We start from the raw sequence: 19,246 nt of genomic DNA on the forward strand, positions 1-19,246 counted from the left end.
TCTTATTTGTAAGATGGCTTGGGAGCTCAATACTGAAAGAGATGATATGTGGATTCAAATTATGGAGGCTAAATATTTCAGACATATTAGTTTCCTAAAATCAAGATAAGATTAGTGACACAAGTTCTTGTATATGGAAGGGTATACATAAATGCAGAAATATAATAAATAAATAAATAGTTTTTGTTGTGTTAGATGTGGAACCAAGATTCATATTTGGTTAGATTGTTGGCTTCTTGGGATGGACTTTCCTGTTATTCCAATTGCATATTTGGATATCACTCAATCTCTTATTGTGGTTTCTGATCTTTTTATAGCTGGTACAAGAACTTGGATTGATGTTTTGATCAATAATGTTTTTCCGGTTGAAATTGCTTCTAAAATTCTTTCTACGCGTGTCCATCAGATGGGTGTTGATACACTCATATGGGCTCCTGATAAAAAAGGAGTTTTATCTGTTAAGAGTGCCTATAACATCCTTAGTAGTATAACTAATGCAATTGTTAGAAATCATCTGATTCCCAGTTTTGTTTGGATAGCTTTATGTAGAACTAAGCTCCCACATAAAGTTAAACTGTTTGTCTAGAAATGCTTGAAAGATATTGTTACCACTAGAAGTAAGATCTCTAGATATAAAAAATATATTGATCTTCATTGTGAATTTTGTAATTTCCTCATAGAAACATATAATTATCTCATTATGGATTGTCAACATTAGAGTTGTCAACAAATGAATATCCGTCGAATATTTAGAAATTTGTATCTGGTAGGTTAACCGATATCGGATATCCGATAATATCATATGGGATATCAAAATAAAATATAGATTCCGATAACCTAAGCTATAAGATAATATCTGGTTTCATACTAGTACAGATTAATCAAAAACTTTATAACCGAAATCAAATTAATCATTAATAACAGCTCCAGAGATCACCTAACCTCAGCTTCAATTCAAAAATCCAGAAAACAGAGAACTAACAAGTTAGATTCAAATCAAAATTACAATTTAAAAGAACAAACAAAATTTAAGTCAAAACAAGCAAAATTGATGAAGAAGTTGCATGATCTATAAAGTGATGATTCTAAAGAAGAAGAAGAGTTGGAGATCTTACAAGATGAAGAGGATCTTTGATGTGTTTAACAAGAGCAGAACTACACTGATATCTCATTTCATCGTGTTTATGATGTATGTATTTGTATTCATTCTCCATACTACTAATTCCGCCATTTTCATTCATCTCTGTTTACTCTTTAAATTTCCTCCCAATTCATCAACCAAAACCTAATTTGGTTTCACTTTTACTCTCTTATTTCTACTGCTGTTGTTGTTGGAGTTTGACTTTGTCTTGTTTTTTCTAGATAATTTGTGATAGAAAATTACAAGTACGTCCCTGTTATATTGAGTATCGGATGTTAACAAACGGATGAAGTCTAATACGATTCCTACATGTTAAGGAGAAACATCTGATATGATATCTGATATTTGATAAAACGGATAAAATCCTGTAGGATCTCGAATACTCGGAAACGGATTTCGAATATCGGGATGATATTTTCAGGCCTAGTGAATATGTTAAATCTGCATGGATAGGTATTAATGTGAATATAAATAATGTTCTGTCTAGGCATGATAATTTATTACACTGGATTATGAGTTGGTTCGATACTGCTTCTCAGCAGCAGATAGATGGGAATGATGATGTTGTGAAAAATCTTTGCCACCTGATTATAACTATCTTGTTTATATGGAAAGATAGGTGTAGCCTTGTTTTTCAAAATATTAAGCCTAATAGGAATCTCTCTATTGAATGAATCCTCAGTCTAAGTAGTCATTATTTATCTCTTAATTATTGTAACGTGTCTTCGATCCCCTCTGTTTTTTAGGTACCATCTTGGAATCCCCCAGATAGAGATTGCTACAAGATTAATATAGGTTCCTCCTTTGTCAACGAAACTTTTAATAGTGGCATTGGTCTAATTATGAGAGATTTTGCAGGTGATTGCAAAGGAGCAAAAGGAATATGCTTTAATGGAGGGTTGATTGAAGACCATGAAGTGGAACAACTGAAATGCCTTGCGATAAATGATGCGATGCGCTGTGTTATAAGCAAAGGATTAACATCAGTAGTTTGGAGTCTGATAATGAGGCTTTAGTTAAATATATTAATGAACAAACATGATATGTTCATTGGTGGAACTATGGACTAATTCTCGACATAAATTTTATTTTGGAAAGTCATGTTGGTTGGTCTTTTAGTCTTATTAGGAGATTTAAAATTGGTGTAACAGATTTCCTGGCAAACAAAACAGAACTACTATGTCTTTTTTTGAGTATGATAAGGTTCTTCCTCATGAAATTGGAGATGTAATCCTTATGGATAAACCAAATATAGCCATACATTCTCTATAAATAAATTTTTTTTCTTGTATAAAAATAAAATAAAAACAAACGATAGTAATACCCATTTCTGCACATGGTAGGTTGAGAGGTGTTTGAGACAACTTTGATTATCTTACCATCAACACCTTAACTTCTTAATCCAATTTTGGTTACGCTTTCCTTAATTTTATAAAATTTAAAGTTGGAAATTTGTTGTAAAGAAAAGACTATAAATAGACAACCAAAAGTCTATACCTACACCCTCAATTGATACCCGATTAGTTACTTAGTTTTCTTTGCTATTGTTGAAAAAGAAGAAAAGTTTATTTTTTTATGCAATGGAGCATAATATAATTTCCACGATAAAGAACCTTTGGTTGCTTCATTTCTTGAAGTTGTTGTTGGTCAGTCGGTCGAAACTGTTAAAAAATATTTGGGTGTAACGTGTTGGAAGCTTGAAGAAGCAATTTTGTTATTTATTGGTTGTGAAGAAGTATGTGATCCATTCAAGAGTATTAATTTGTATGAAGAAAGTAGTAATGGAACGACAAACATGACCGAGATGGAATGTTCTAGTGAACGAAGGGCAGCGGTAGATATCTCAAAAAACAAAATTAATAAAAAAGAAGAAGATGTATTTATTGCGTTGCTACATGGCATGGAGGGTTATGAACGGAGGTCCAGAGTTTATAAATCTCGAGATAAATATCTTGCTTTACTATAACGTGTGTTAGAGCATAACTCAGTTGAACCCACCAAGCGTTGGTATGTCAAGGTTGGTTATCATATTTTAGTATCAAAACTCATCTAGAGTCGCCTGATTAAATACTAGAGTCAACTTCATTTTGGTTAGACTAGAAAGTCTAGGAATGTTAAGACGTACAACTCCGAAGATCTGACGAAAGTGAAGAAGTAACGACTGTGATGATGACATCATCCTTTCTCTTGAGGTTAGTAATATTGACTTGACCTTGTTTCCCTTCCTAACGTATCTTTCAAGTTGTTTTAGATTGAAAACATAACATGCCTAGATATATACATATGAAACTCTAGTGTTAGACTTGGTCATAATAGTATGATCAAAATATTAAGAAATTATATTACGAAGTATGACGCTTATCTTTTGAACTTCGTAAATACAACATTGACATAATCTATTGTATATAGTTACTTGATTATGTGTGCATAATATAGGTGTGATTTCATCCTAGACAACCATGTATCATTACATTAGTTTGAGGAAGTAGATGTATGAACTTGTTTCAAAATCGAAAGGGAAATCACGATGTGTTGATTTTCATAAACCTCAGTTTTCAAGGGGCATCCATTTACCTTTCTTTTATGTTTTAGCCCTGGGGCAGTTTTATCCATAGGATTAATGTATTTCTGTTTTTGTGGCTCGTGCGGTACACGTGCAACTTATGGAGTTGTAATTCAGTCTTTATAAGGACAGTCCTGATGTATTAGTTTGGTATGAAGAATAATATAATAAAAAAACTATCTTTTCTATCTAAAACCTTCTGTTCTCCACAATCTATCTATATCCTCAGAGAACATGACTTGTTTCTGTGCTTATTTGTATCGTAGATCACTACAATTGGTATCAGATCAGTCGATTCTGAGACTGCTATCATGATTAAGTTTGAAACTGCACTCCTCTCTTCCGTAAAGACGATCTTAGATGAGAAATTGAAGGCTCTTGAAGAAAGTTTGTGGAAGAATAAAATTGGATCTGGTGATGATTTACAGGAAACATCATCAGGTTCTAATTCACAAGCTGACTTGAAAAGGGTTTTCAACAGTCGACTAAGGTTCACTGATGGAATTGAGGGTCGGGGTATCGATTCAAAATTGATAGTTGATGCTGGAAAATTAAAATATGGTTCTGAGAACATCGATTTAATTGGTGCTGAGCCTATTCTATCCAAGATAATTGAGAACGAAATTGATGTCAATTTGGAATCAATTTCATTTGATCTAGGCGATTCGAGTTCGTTAAGAGAATTCATTCAAAATTCTTCAACTCCTCGTCCGGTAGAAGAAGTTAGAAGAGTTACATATAGTGAGGTAGAAGATTACAGCTCGTTAAAAAGGGTCACTCGAAATTCTTATAATTCCTCAGCTAAGGATGATTTTTTTTTTATTGTCTCATACCTAATTGTTCAACAATCGATGGAGCTGGTGATGTTGGTGAAGTTCTAAACTACAGAGGATATTCGACGTTTCTCGACTACCAAGAGGGTAAACCCTTCAATTCTGAACATAATTTTCTTAATGTTATTATCGATTCTCAAGGTACTACAATAGTATGAAGGACCTCAACATACTGAATCAGAATTCTAATGATGCATTTAGACAATTTGAAGGGTGGAAGTTTATTACAGATAATAACCTACATCAAATACTATCATACTTCATCAATTTTATCAGGTTGTACTCTTTTCCTCACTTAAATCAGATTACTTCTTTTGGTAATGATGCATCTACTGCTAATTATACTCGAACGATATTTGATAGAGAAAGAAAGTTGGAAGGGTGTAATATAAGGAATAAATACAATGATGACCTTGTTTCAAAGTTAAATTTCGTTTATGGGAATTGTTCTAAACTCTTGAGTGTGAATTCAAGTGAGTCTTTGTATGCTATTTTACCTGATTTTGATTATGGCCGTATGCTTTTTGATCTCGGTACAAAATTGTTAGTCAGTGAGATGTATTCTTATTTTGCTAGGAGAAATTTTGAGTTCTGTCATGGGATTCTTGCTTCATGTTTGGTTATTTCACTAGAAAAATATGATGAGAAATCTTTTTATGAGATTATTCTTCAACATGGGTACCAATTGGATTCCATATTTATGAATTCAGTTGTGTTTGTATGCGATGAAGGTGGTGACAGTTGTTATGGTAGGAATATGTTTGCGAAAATGTCAGACAGATATTGTAACACCAGTTATGCTTCTGGCCATCTGTTGTTTGCTCGAGATACAAAGCATGAGACCAGTTTGTGGAATTCTTATTCAAAGGTTTTAATTAAAGCAAGTTCAGACTTGTCTCAGAATTTACCAGACTACAGGGGACGCAATACCTTGGAGTTGGTTCTTATGTATGCAAGTAGGGGAGAATATTCATATTGTGGTCTGGATATTACTCAAAAGGTATTTGATGGAGGAAAAATGTTTCATCAGTATCCTTATTATTTTAGAGAGGTTCTAAATTCAGCTCAATTATACTTACTTCTGATATTATTGTTCTTCATGTGGTTGTTTCAATGCAAAATTACTATGACGACGTTGTTCATAATCTGATTTAGAACTAAGTTATGGTTTAGAATTGTTGTTTGCAAATTCAAATATGTCCTTGTTTTTTGAAAACGGTGATAGTCAGGATGCTTGTGGGTTGTTTCATGAAATATGGCAACAAATTAATATTCTTTGTACTAGATTGAGACTTCATGTCGCAGGGAAAAACGAATCTAGCAATGCACTACAGCTAGTCGGCTACAAGCCCACTCTTCATAGATGGAGTCTTAATGGTGATAGTGGTTTTGTGCTTCTTCAACTATGGATTCGGGAAAAACTGTCACCTGGATTCCATTGCTTTTTTGAGTTTACTTCCACTCATGAAGGTTGGTTAATAAATCAGTTTTGTAGGCAAGTTTATCATCCCACAGTTGTGTGGTCTTCACAAGTGATTATGGTGTATAAACTAGAAGATTGTGTTCCTTGGTTCCATGTCTATTCTCTTGTGATGGTATCCATAGTTGTGTAGAGACATTGAACTCTTGAAGCTCAAGAGGGCTTATAGAGGAGTGAAGTGCTGGGAAAGAAGAATGGAAATCAAGGGAATACCCACTAAGGCCAGTATTGGTTAAATCAGTGGACATGAATTGTTGGAAGAAATATTTAAGGAAGTTGATTGTTCTTTTACTCGGCTAGGAGTTATAGTTTTGAAGTTAACAATCATAGTAAACCAAATATACAGTCTCATAGAAGCAAATGGAGTTTTTTCTGGTGATATACTTGGTAGAAACAAGGTACAGAGGAAGTTTGATTTAACTGAGTTGGTACACATTACTGAGAATTATTTCTCGGCCATGGGATGGACAAAATAGAATTTTTTATCTTCGAGTACTACGTGTTGTTTGGAAATAGAAAGTGGTTTTTGTGTCAATCCGAAAAACTTCAGGCTGGAGTTAATCATGTTCATTTCAGGTACTTGTATTGTTCGTGCTGAAGGCGAAAAAGGGTCAAGCTCTGTTGCAGGTTTAATAACATGTTATTCCCTTCCGTCGTTATACAACAACATATTTATTTGTGTGTCTTATTATAAACCTGAGTTTGAGAAGACTTTTGCTGTTAGCATTAGACAGTTATTTTGGTTTGTGCGAGGTAGTATTTACAAGAATATGGAAGTGGGTATTTGGATATTCAACAGGATACTACCACATTTACAAGACCCTGTAGCTCACAAACAACACTACCAGGTACTGGACCTCTCCACATCTAATGACACAACACTACAGGGTAAAGAAGAGATTGTTAACTCCATGTTAAAAAATCAATTTCACAAATTCTCAACTCATGTTGCAGCTATAGCTCATAACTCAGTTAAGTACCACATCAACAGGATTGCTATGCTTGAATCTGGGGAGTTCAAGGTAATTCTTGTCACTGCATTACATAAATTATCTACCGATAATAGTACTGAGTTCCTTCTTGGTCGATGGTGTTGGCATAAGTTATTCAGAACTGTCGGAAGAAAGAGTCCAGACAAGTATGTCGCGCTGGCAGTTGCGTACGATATCGTGAATTACCAACAAAATTTGTAGAAACTTAAGCTCTCCAAGTCTAATGGCATCGCAACAGGAGAGAAAGAAATGAATGTTGACTCTATGCTGCCAGCAAATACATTTCAGGAATCCTCAACACGCACTATTAATCCATCTAATGATTCAGTTGAAGGTCACATCAACAGACTCATTACGCACAAACTTGAGCTGACTACTTCATCAGTTGAGAAAGATAAGAAGCTTGAGCTGATTCACAACAGTAAAGAAGTTATCTTCTCAGTAAAGGCTGGGAACGACCAATTTTCTGTGCTAGAATTAAGCTCGGAATACTCAAGTGTATTGATCATTTTTGAAGCTACAACATCAACTAATTCGGAAGGGGAACTACAACTAAGCTTGATGCTTACTTTCAGAAGAATGGTTTAATTTTTATGTACCTTGATATTCAAGTTTATGAAGTTTACAATTATTCGAGATGGAGCTGCAAGTATGCCACCGTTGTGTCCTCCGAAGGTCGATCTCATTTCATATCCTTGAGGACAAGGATAATTTTAAGGAGTGGGATTTGTCATAAACCTCAGTTGTCAGGAGTATCCATTTACCTTTCTTTTATGTTTTAGCCTTGGGGCAGTTTTATCCATAAGATTAGTGTATTTCTGTCTTTGTGGCTCGTGCGATGCATGTGCAACTTATGGAGTTGTAATCAGTCCTTATAAGGACAATCCTGATGTATTACCTAGGTATGAAGAATAATAATCAAAAACTATCTTTTCTCTCTAAAACCTTATTTTCTCCCCAATCTTTCTCTATCCTTAGAGATCATGACTTGTTTCTGTGTTAATTTGTAGTGTAGATCACTACAATGATCCGGTTCTTCATTGAATATTTTTATTGATCAATATAAACATGACTAGGTAGAACCAATCTTAACTTGGGTTGGGAGTTGTGGTTTAACCGGTCATAGCCTATAATATATAGCTAGTTGTAATCGGTCACAAGTAACTTTGGAAATCATGGTGTAACCGATCACAAGCTATATTGGAATACAAGTTATAACTGGTCACAAGTAACTTTGGAATCCAAGGTATAACCGGTCACAAAAAGATGAATTTGGAAGTTAGTTCTAATAGGTCACAAGATGCCTTTCGGAGGCAAGGAATAACCGGTTACAAGCTACTTCGGGAAGCAAGGTGTAACTGGTCACAAGATACTTTGTGGAGTAAGTTGTAAACCGATTACAACCTATCTTGAGAATCATGTTATAACCGGTCACAACATATTTTGAGTGATGGTATAATCGGTTCCATGAGAAAAACCAAGTTTCCATGGTTCACATTTTTCTTCAGGATGTGTGTGAATTAGGGTTTTGGGTTTGCTAAGATGAGAAGCTTCTAGATGTCGACATTATTTGAACATGTACACAACTTTTGTCATTAATTGTTCAAATATATTTCTTGATACTCAAGATGACATCATACCCAAAAATTGAAAAGCATTTAATTATGATTTTCATAATATATGTTTTAATTACCAGCAATTAAAGCATTTCCTCTGGAAAATTCTATTAGTTAATATGCTAGACTAATAATAGAAGTTTTCTATGAGAGTTTTCGGAAATATGGTTTGGCATTTAAGTGGAAATAGTAAAACCGAATTTATGCACTTTAATATGAATATCTTGAGAACATTTCCGGTTTTGGAATTTCCTTGTTTTCCAAACAACCTTGGTCTACAAATAATTGAGTTTGCATTTCTTGCAAACTATCATAAGAGCCAGCCAAACTTCACTCATATAGTTTCTAGTGGAGCCGTCTTTGGAGAGGAAAGTATCATAATTAGGAAAAATCTCTTACGACCGCGTTTAAAGACTTATGTGGGATCAAAAATCTCTACGAGTACCGTTAGTGGGAAACTAGATAATTGCATTTTTATTTTAGTTTTCGATTATTGATTTGATTTACTAACGGTTGTTGTAACTTTGATTGCACCTAGTTTGATTATTCTTGAGATCCTTCTCTTCTGATATAAGGGTCACTCAAACTAGATCAAAGTATCAACGGGATCTTTGAATCCTGACATTACTTTTTATGTCTCCTAGTTATAACTACATTCGTCATCTTCCTAAAACCCTTTTTGGGTTTCAACGAATACAAAGGCTTCATTGGGATTCGTGAAGCCAGGTACAACTTATGTTTATCATGATATCTCGAGTATCATAATATTGTTTTACTGTTGAGCTTGCTCCGTCAATCAAGATAGAAAGTAATCATCAAAGTTCTCTTTGTCTCAGACTTTGTTGATTCTACAAGTTTTATACTTTCAAGGCGAATAATAATCTAGGATGCACTTCGGGTTGCATGAGTCCGGATTCTGAGGTTAGCTAGACTTTGTCTTTTGCTATCGGTTTTCAAACACCTTGATCAAAATATTTTTGAACGTAAAGGAAACCATATATAGGCTTAATATGTGGGAGGAAGATTGGTTTAAAGTTTTCAATTGAGGTTAAACAACTCTTAGTTGGTGTGTTATAAGATAAGGGAATCAATTGCGCAGAGACTTGCTAGGATTCAAGAGGCGTGCACGACTGTAACTGAACTGTTGGGAGGGTTTAATTCAGTCTCAACTACATTACAATTCGAAGTTAATTGGTAGTATGCTAGTGTCTGTAGCAGCTTAATACAGTTTGGTGTTCAATCTGGACTTGGCCCCAGGGTTTTTCTGTATTTGCGACTTCCTCCTTAACAAAACTTTTGGTGTTTGTGTTATTTATTTTCCGTATTATATTGTTTATCCATATAATTGAAATATCACAGGTTGTACTTAAATTAATCATAGTAGATACATCCGACCTTGTTTTTTTGGATACGACTTGATTGATTACTTGGGAAATTGATCTTTGGAATCACCCAAGTACTCTTACCCAGAAATCAGGTTCACGGGCTTATGTATGTAAACGTTTTGTTTTTAGAGTTAGAGATATAACTATAAATATTGTTTCTTGATTGAGATTCATTAAATTGAACTCTTGGAATTGAATATTGAGTTTGTCCATAAAGATTTCCTAAGAAAAAGTTGGTCGTGTATTTTGGTACACCCGCATTTTCAATAAGGATGACAACTAGGACGCGTATCAAGTGGGTGAAATTTCCAAATTTCTTAAGTGTTTTCAGGTAAAGCTGTTAAACTCAACTGACTATATATATTGATGGATCGTACGAACCTTGGTTCCTTGAAATACTAGTAGCAAACTTTGTCACATGACTCAAATAATTGTATAACCATCCTAATCATATTTAACATCATCATACTTGTATTTAGAGGAATTAAAAAAAAAATCAAACAATTTAGAGGTTTAAGATTACATAGCTTTAGAACAATGTATGCATATGAAACTGCGGATGCAGTGGGAAAGAGCAGCAAATCTCCCAAAACGAGATCGATAGGTCAAACCCTTTCAAGGGATCAGCAACACGATTTGTTTTTTTGTTTGAAGCAATGTATGGATATGATCGGTTGAATCACTGGAGAAGAGAAGTTATTCTCCCATATTAGACACACACATTAGGATTCAGACTACGAATAAAAAGAAAAAAACAATAATAAATAAGAGGCCAACAAGAGAAACCAAAAATAAGGCCGATGGATAAAAGTCAAACAATGGATTAGTAGCACAAATTATTTGTTTGAAACAATGTATGCATATAAAATTGTCAATACAGTGGAGAAGAACAACAATTCTCCCATAAGTATAATATATTCTATGGTGGTTTAGGATACCGACTAATAAAAATAAAATAATAAAAAAAATACAAAAACCACAAAGATTAAGAAGAAAAGTAAAACAAAAACGAGATCAATAAATCAAACTCTACCAAGGAATTAGTAGCACGATTTGTTTGTTTGTTTGAAACAATATATGCATATGATCTGTCGAATCAGTGGAGAAGAGCAGTTATTCTCCCATGTTAGACACACATTCTGAGGTGTTTTAGGATTCAGACTAAAAAAAAGGGCGAAACATTAATAAATGAAAGGCTTACAAGAGAAACCAAAAATAAGGACGATAGATGAAAACCTAGACAAGGTATTAGTAGCACAAATTATTTGTTTGAAACAATGTGTGCATATGAAACTGTCAATACAGTAGAGAAGGGAAGTTATTCTCCCATATTGGCCATACATTCTGAGGTGTTTTAGGATTTGGAGTAGGAAAAAAAAAAGATCGAAACAATAATAAGTAAAAGGCCTACAAGAGAAACAAAAAATAAGGCTGATAGATAAAACCTAGACAAGGTATTAGTAGCACAGATTATTAGTTTCAAACAATGTATGCATATGAAACTGTCAATACGGTGGAGAAGAGCAATTATTCTCCCATATTAGCCATACATTATGAGTATTTTAGGATTCAGACTAGGAAAAAAAAAAGAAACCAGAACAATAAAAAAAAGAAAGGACAACAAGAGAAACCAAAAATAAGGTCGATAGATAAAGCACAAACAAGGGATTAATAACATAGTTTATTTGTTTGAAAAACTGTATGTATATGAAACTGTCAATACAATGGAGAAGAGAAGCAATTCTCCCTTGATTTCAATATATTCTAAGGTGGTTTAGGATACCTACTGATTAGAAAAAAAATATAAAATAAAATAAAAACCTCCAAAAACAAAAAACCCAAAAAATAAAAAAAAAACACGAGATCGATAGATCAAACCCTGTCAACGGATTAGTAGCACAAACAATTTAAGCATATAATACTGTTGATACACCACATTACCCATTCATTCTAAGTTGTTTTAGTATTTGGACTAGTACAAAAAAATAAAAACAACCAAAACAATAAAAACAAAAAACCAACAAAAAAAACCAAAAATAAAGCGAATAGATAAAACCCAAACAAAGGATTAGTAGAAAAGTTTATTTGTTTGAAATAATGTATGCATATGAAACTGTGAATGCGGTGGAGAACATCATTTATTCTCCCATATTAGCAATACATTCTGAGGTGTTTTAGGATTAAGACAAGGAAAAAAAAACACGTAAACAATAATAAATAAGAGACCAACAAGAGAAACAATAAATAAGGCCGATGGATGAAACTCAGACAAGGGATTAGTAGCTCAAATTATTTGTTTGAAAAATGTATGCATATGTAATTCTCAATACAGTGGAGAAGAGCAGCAATTCTCCCATAACTATAATGTATTCTTTGATGGTTTAGGATACCGAAAAATAAAATTAATAAAAAATAATAAAAGAAAAGAGAACAAAACCACAAAGATTAAAGAACAAAAAGTAAAACAAAAATCGAGATCGATAGGTCAAACTCTGCCAAGGACTAGTAGCATGATTTATTTGTTTGTTTGAAACAATATATGCATATATATGATCTGTCGAATCAGTGGAGAAGAGCAGTTATTCTCCCATATTAGACACACATTTTGAGGTGTTTTAGGATTCAGACTATGAAAAAACGCTGAATAAATAAAAGGCCTACAATAGAAATAAAAAATAAAGCCGATAGCTAAAACCTAGACGAAGTATTAGCAGCACAAATTATTTGTTTGAAACAATGTATACATATGAAACTGTCAATACGGTGGAGAAGAGCAGTTATTCTCCCATACATTCTGAGTATTTTAGGATTCAGACTAGGAAAAAAATACCAGAACAATAAAAAAAAAGGCCAACAAGAGCAACCAAAAATACGGCCGTTAGATAAAGCACAGACTAGGGATTAATAACATAGTTTATTTGTTTGAAACAATGAATGGATATGAAATTGTCAATACAGTGGAGAAGAGCAGCAATTTTCTCCGAATTTCAATATATTCTACGGTGATCTAGGATACCGACTAATTAAAAAAAAAAGGACTAAAACCACCAAAAACAAAGAACGAAAAATAAAACAAAAATCGAGACCTCAGATCAAACCCTGTAAAGGGATTAGTAACACAAACAATTCAAGCATATGATACTGTCGATACAGTGGAGAATAGCAGTTATTCTCACACATTACCCATTTATTTTTAGTTGTTTTAGTATTTGGACTAGTAAAAAAAATTAACCAAAACAATAAAAAAAAGACCAACAAAAGACACCAAAAATAAAGCGGATAGATAAAACCCAAGCATAGCAAAGTTTATTTTTTGAAACAATGTATTCATATGAAATTGTGAATGCAGTGGGGGAGAGCAGCAAATCCCCCAAAACGAAAAAGGAGATCGATAGGTCAAACCATGTCAAGGGATTAGTAGAACGATTTGATTGTTTTTTTGAAGCAATGTATGCATATGATTTGTTGAATCAGTGGAGAAGAGCAGTTATTCTCCCATATTAGCCACACATTCTGATGTGTTTTAGGATTCAGACTAGAAATAAAAATGACCAAAACAATAATAAATAATGGGCCAACAAGAGAAACCAAAAAAAAAAAAGCCGATGGATAAAACTCACACAAGGGATTAGTAGCACAAATTATTTGTTTGAAACAATGTATGCATATGAAATTGTCAATGCAGTGGAGAAGAGCAGCAATTCTCTAAACCACTATAATATATTCTATAGTGGTTTAGGATACCGACTAATAAAAATAAAATAATAAAAAAAATGATAAAAACCACAAAGATTAAAAAATAAAAAGTAAAAAAAAGACGAGATCGATATGTCAAACTCTTCCAAGGGATTAGTAGCATGATTTATTTGTTTGTTTGGAACAATGTACGCATATGATCTGTCGAATCAGTGGAGAAGAGCAGTTATTCTCCTATATTAGCCATACATTCTGAGGTATTTTAGGATTCAAACTAGGAAAAAAAATACCGAAACAATAATAAATAAATGGCCTACAAGAGAAACCAAAAATAAGGACGATAGACAAAACCTAGACAAGGTATTAATAGCACAAATTATTTGTTTGAAACAAAATAATATATGCATATGATGTGTTGAATCAGTGGAGAAGAAAAGTTATTCTCCCATATTAGATACACATCCTGAGGTCATTTGGGATTTAGACTAAAAAAACGCTGAAACAATAATAAATGAAAGGCCTACAAGAGAAATCAAAAATAAGGCTGATACATAAAAACCTAGGCAAGGTATTAGTAGCACAAATTATTTGTTTGAAACAATGTATGCATATGAAACTGTCTATACAGTGGAGAAGAGCAGTTGTTCTCCCATATTAGCCATACATTCTGAGGTGTTTTAGGATTCGGACTAGGGAAAAAATAGATCGAAACAATAATAAGTAAAAGGCCTACAAGAGAAACATAAAATATGGCCGATAGATAAAACCTAGACAAGGTATTAGTAGAACATATTATTTGTTTCACACAATGTATGCATATGAAACTGTCAATACGGTGGATAAGAGCAGTTATTCTCCCATATTAGCCATACATTCTGAGCATTTTAGGATTCAGACTAGGAAAAAAAAAGAGACGAGAACAATAAAAAAAAAGAAAGGCCAACAAGAGAAACCAAAAATAAGGCCGCTAGGTAAAACACAGACAAGGGATTAGTAGCAAAGTTTATTTGTTTGAAATAATGTATGCATATGAAACTGTGAATGCAGTGGAGAAGGGTATTTATTCTCTTATATTATCCATACATTCTGAGGTGTTTTAGGATTAAGACAAAGAAAGAAAAAAAGACTGAAACAATAATAAATAAGCGGCCAACAAGAGAAACCAAAAATAAGACCGATGGATAAAACTCAAACAAGGGATTAGTAGCACAAATTATTTGTTTCAAACAATGTATGCATACGAAATTGTCAATACAGTGGATAAAAGCAGCAATTCTCACACAACTACAATGGTAATTTTATGGTGGTTTAGGATACCGACAAATAAAAATAATAAAAGAAAAGAGACCAAAACCACAAAGATTAAAAAACAAAAAGTAAAAAAAAAATCGAGATCGATAGGTCAAACTCATCCAAGGACTAGTAGCATGATTTGTTTGTTTGTTTGAAACAATATATGCATATATATGATCTGTCGAATCAGTGGAGAAGAGCAGTTATTCTCCCATATTAGAAACACATTTTGAGGTGTTTTAGGATTCAGATTATGAAAAGAAAAAAACACGCCGAAACAATAATTAATAAAAAGCCTACAATAGAAATCAAAAATAAAGTCGATGGATAAAACCTAGACGAAGTATTAGTAGTACAGATTTTTTGTTATACGTATGAAACTGTCAATACGGTGGAGAAGAGCAGTTATTCTCCCATATATTCTGAGAATTTTGGGATTCAGACTAGGAAAAAAAATAACAGAACAATAAAAAAAGAAAGGCCAACAAGAGCAACCAAAAATACGTCCATTAGATAAAGCACAGACTAGGGATTAATAACATAGTTTATTTGTTTGAAACAATGAATGGATATGAAATTGTCAATACAGTGGAGAAGAGCAGCAATTATCCACGGATTTCAATATATTCTAAGGTGGTCTAGGATACCGACTAATTAAAAAAAAGGACTAAAACCACCAAAAACAAAGAACGAAAAATAAAACAAAAAACAAGATCGTCAGATCAAACCCTGTCAAGAGATTAGTAACATAAACAATTCAAGTATATGATACTGTCGATACAGTGGAGAATAGCAGTTATTCTCACACATTACCCATTTATTCTTAGTTGTTTTAGTATTTGGACTAGTAAAAAAAACCAAAACAATTAAAAAAAGACCAACAAGAGACACCAAAAATTAAGCGGATAGATAAAAACCAAACAAAGGGTTATTAGCAAAGTTTATTTTTTTGAAACAATGTATTTATATGAAACTGTGAATGCAGTGGGGAAGAGCAGCAAATCTCCCCAAACGAAATCGAGATCGATAGGTCAAACCATGTCAAGGGATTAGTAGCACGATTTGTTTGTTTGTTTGAAGCAATGTATGCATATGATTTGTTGAATCAGTGGAGAAGAGCAGTTATTCTCCCATATTAGCCACATATTCTGATGTGTTTTAGGATTCTTACTAGGAATAAAAATGACAAAAAAAATAATAAATAAGAGGCCAACAAGAGAAACCAAAAAAAAAAATCCGATGGATAAAACTCACACAAGGGATTAGTAGCACAAATTATTTTTTTGAAACAATGTATGCATATGAAATTTTGAATGCAGTGGAGAAGAGTAGTAATTCTCTCATAGCTATGATATATTCTATGGTGGTTTAGGATACCGACTAATAAAAATAAAGTAATAAAAAAAAGACAAAAACAACAAAGATTAAAGAACAAAAAGTAAAACAAAGAACGAGATCGATAGGTCAAACTCTTCCAAGGGATTAGTAGCATGATTTATTTGTTTGTCTGAAACAATGTATGCATATGATCTGTCGAATCAGTGGAGAAGAGCAGCAATTCTCCCGTATTAGCCATACATTCTGAGGTACTTTAGGATTCAGACTAAGAAAAAAAAAACACCGAAACAATAATAATTAAAAGGCCTTCAAGAGAAACCAAAAATAAGGACGATAGATAAAACCTAGACAAGGTATTAATAGCACAAATTATTTGATTGAAACAATAATAAATAAGAGGCCAAAAACAGAAACCAAAAAAAAGCCGATGGATAAAACTCAGGCAAGGGATTAGTAGCACAAATTATTTGTTTAAAATGATGTATGCATATGAAATTGTCAATGCAGTGGATAAGTGCAGCAATTCTCCAATAACTACAATATATTCTATGGTGGTTAAGAATACCGACTAATAAAAAAAAAAAGACAAAAACCACAAAGATTGAAGAACAAAAGTAAAACAAATACGAGATCGATAGGTCAAACCCTGCCAAGGGATTAGTAGCACGATTTGTTTGTTTTTTGAAACAACATATGCATATGATCTTCCGAATCAGTGGAGAAGAGAAGTTATTCTCCCGTATTAGACACACATTCTTAGGTGGTTTAGGATTCAGACTAAGAAAATAAAAAAACTCCGAAACAATAATAAATCAAAAGCCTACAAGAGAAATCAAAAATAAGGTCGATAGATAAAGACCTAGACAAGGTATTAGTAGAACAAATTATTTGTTTGAAACAATGTGTGCATATGAAACTGTCAATACAGTGGAGAAGAGCAGTTGTTCTCCCATATTAGCCATACATTTCTAAATGGATTCCAAAGTCTTATCTAAAGACAACCAGGAAATTATCAAAAGATAGTCACAATGATGACACTCGAATGATAAGTTTTAATACTCATGACATTCAGAATATTGTGCTAAACATTCTTGATCAAATGTGAAAATGCGGGGGTCTAACAACCACATCCAACAATTCGTTTGGCAATATGAGTGGACTTACTCCAATACACTATCTAGAGAATCAATTAAACAGTCAGACTCAATCTAGAATAAAGTATATCAAAGAGTGTAATATCTCGATATCTCGACTTAATTCTTACTCAAGCAAATAGAAATCTGCGAGTCTAATTAAATACAAGAGAGATAACTTGGATGGTACCAAAGACCAACATCCAAGTTTCAATCAATGTAAATCAACAACCAAAGGTTGGATATTCTAATTGATTGATCTAAAGCACAACCTGTGATATTTCAATTATATAGCAAAATATAATGCGGAAAAGAAATAACACAGACACCATAATTTTGTTTACGAGGAAATCGCAAATTTGGAAAAACCCCGGGACCTAGTCTAGTTTGAACACCACACTGTATTAAGCCGCTAAAAACACTAGCCTACTACCAATTAACTTCGGACTGGACTGTAGTTGAACCCGAATCAATCTCACACTGATTCAAGGTACAGTTGCGCTCCTTGTGTCTCTGATCCCAGCAGAATACTATGCACTTGATTCCATTAGCTGATCTCACCCACAACCAAGAGTTGCTACGACCCAAATTCGAAGACTTGATAAACAAATCTGTCTCACACAGAAAAGTCTATAGGATTGAATAAATCTGTCTCCCATAGAAATACTCAAGATTTTTTGTTCCATCTTTTGATAAATCAAGGTGAACATGAACCAATTGATAAACTAGACATATATTCCCGTAGAACAGCTCATTATTATCAATCACCTCACAATAATCTTAATCGACTAGCGAAACAGATATTGTAGAATCACAAACAATGAGAAGAAAGATGCGTGTGATTACTTTTCAATATTTCCCATCAGAGATATAAATCTCAAGACAATTTTACAATTGTACTCGTACGATAGAAACAACAAGATCAGATCACACAACTACAAGAGAATTAGTATCGGTTTGGCTTCACAATACCAATGAAGTCTTCAAGTCGTTAACCTGCAGGGTCTCGAGAAGAAACCTAAGGTTAAAGGAGAATCGACTCTAGCAATACAACTAGTATCACACAGGAGGTGTGGGGATTAGGTTTCCCAGTTATTAGAGTTCTCCTTTATATAGTTTTAAAACCAGGGTTTGCAATCCAAGTTACCTTGGTAACAAAGCATTCAATAATCATCGTTAGATGAAAAACCTGATTCAACCAAGATAATATATTTCAGTCGTTAGATCGAACTTAGCTTGTTACACACAAATGAAATGTACCCTCATTTAGGTTTATGTAACCGTACCCAAACGTATACACTCATGTTGGCTCAACAATTAGTTAACCGAGGTTACCCATATGTTTACACTCATATTAACCTTATTCATATTATCCATAACTAGTTCAAATGAATCAAATGAAACTAGTTAAAGAGTTTTTCAATTGCGTAGAAGAACACAACCGAAACCAAATCGGTTTGATTCACTTGAATCAATCATGAACATTATAGCCACGGTGTGCTAAGATTGCATTCTTTAAGATTTAAATGTTTAAGTTCATGAACAGAACGACTTAACAAATAACCAACCTAAGTATGCGTACGGGTATACGTACTTAAGCAAACGGATTTGAGTTTGTTAAGTTTCCAAACTCAGCAGAGATTCTCGGTTCGAAAACTTCCGCCAGTATGCGTACGGGTACGCATACTTAAGGTGACTAGTTTAGGAGTTTGTAATTCCCAAACCCAGCAGATATTTTCGGTTCGAAAACTTCCTCTAGTATGCGTAGGGGTACGC

The 19,246-nt window shown here is 33.5% G+C and overlaps 1 protein-coding gene across 7 annotated transcripts; it reads left to right on the plus strand.

Annotated features, from left to right (window-relative positions):
* Positions 1 to 3,874: 3,874 nt before the first annotated feature.
* LOC113287042 lies at positions 3,875 to 7,645 on the plus strand. Of its 7 annotated transcripts, none has more exons than XM_026535705.1 (3): positions 3,875 to 6,865; positions 6,972 to 7,039; positions 7,121 to 7,645. In XM_026535705.1, exon 1 carries the CDS (start codon positions 4,692 to 4,694, stop codon positions 5,685 to 5,687), a length of 996 nt encoding a protein of 331 aa, XP_026391490.1. In that variant the 5' UTR covers positions 3,875 to 4,691; the 3' UTR covers positions 5,688 to 6,865; positions 6,972 to 7,039; positions 7,121 to 7,645. The 7 variants fall into 7 exon arrangements, with proteins under 7 accessions (XP_026391490.1, XP_026391492.1, XP_026391491.1 ...); XM_026535707.1 differs by having other exon boundaries at positions 7,129 to 7,645; XM_026535706.1 differs by having other exon boundaries at positions 3,875 to 6,644; positions 6,775 to 6,865; positions 6,972 to 7,645.
* The last annotated feature ends 11,601 nt before the right edge of the window (positions 7,646 to 19,246 follow it).

This window comes from Papaver somniferum, chromosome 6 (genome assembly GCF_003573695.1).
Source record: "Papaver somniferum cultivar HN1 chromosome 6, ASM357369v1, whole genome shotgun sequence".
Lineage (NCBI taxonomy): Eukaryota > Viridiplantae > Streptophyta > Magnoliopsida > Ranunculales > Papaveraceae > Papaver > Papaver somniferum.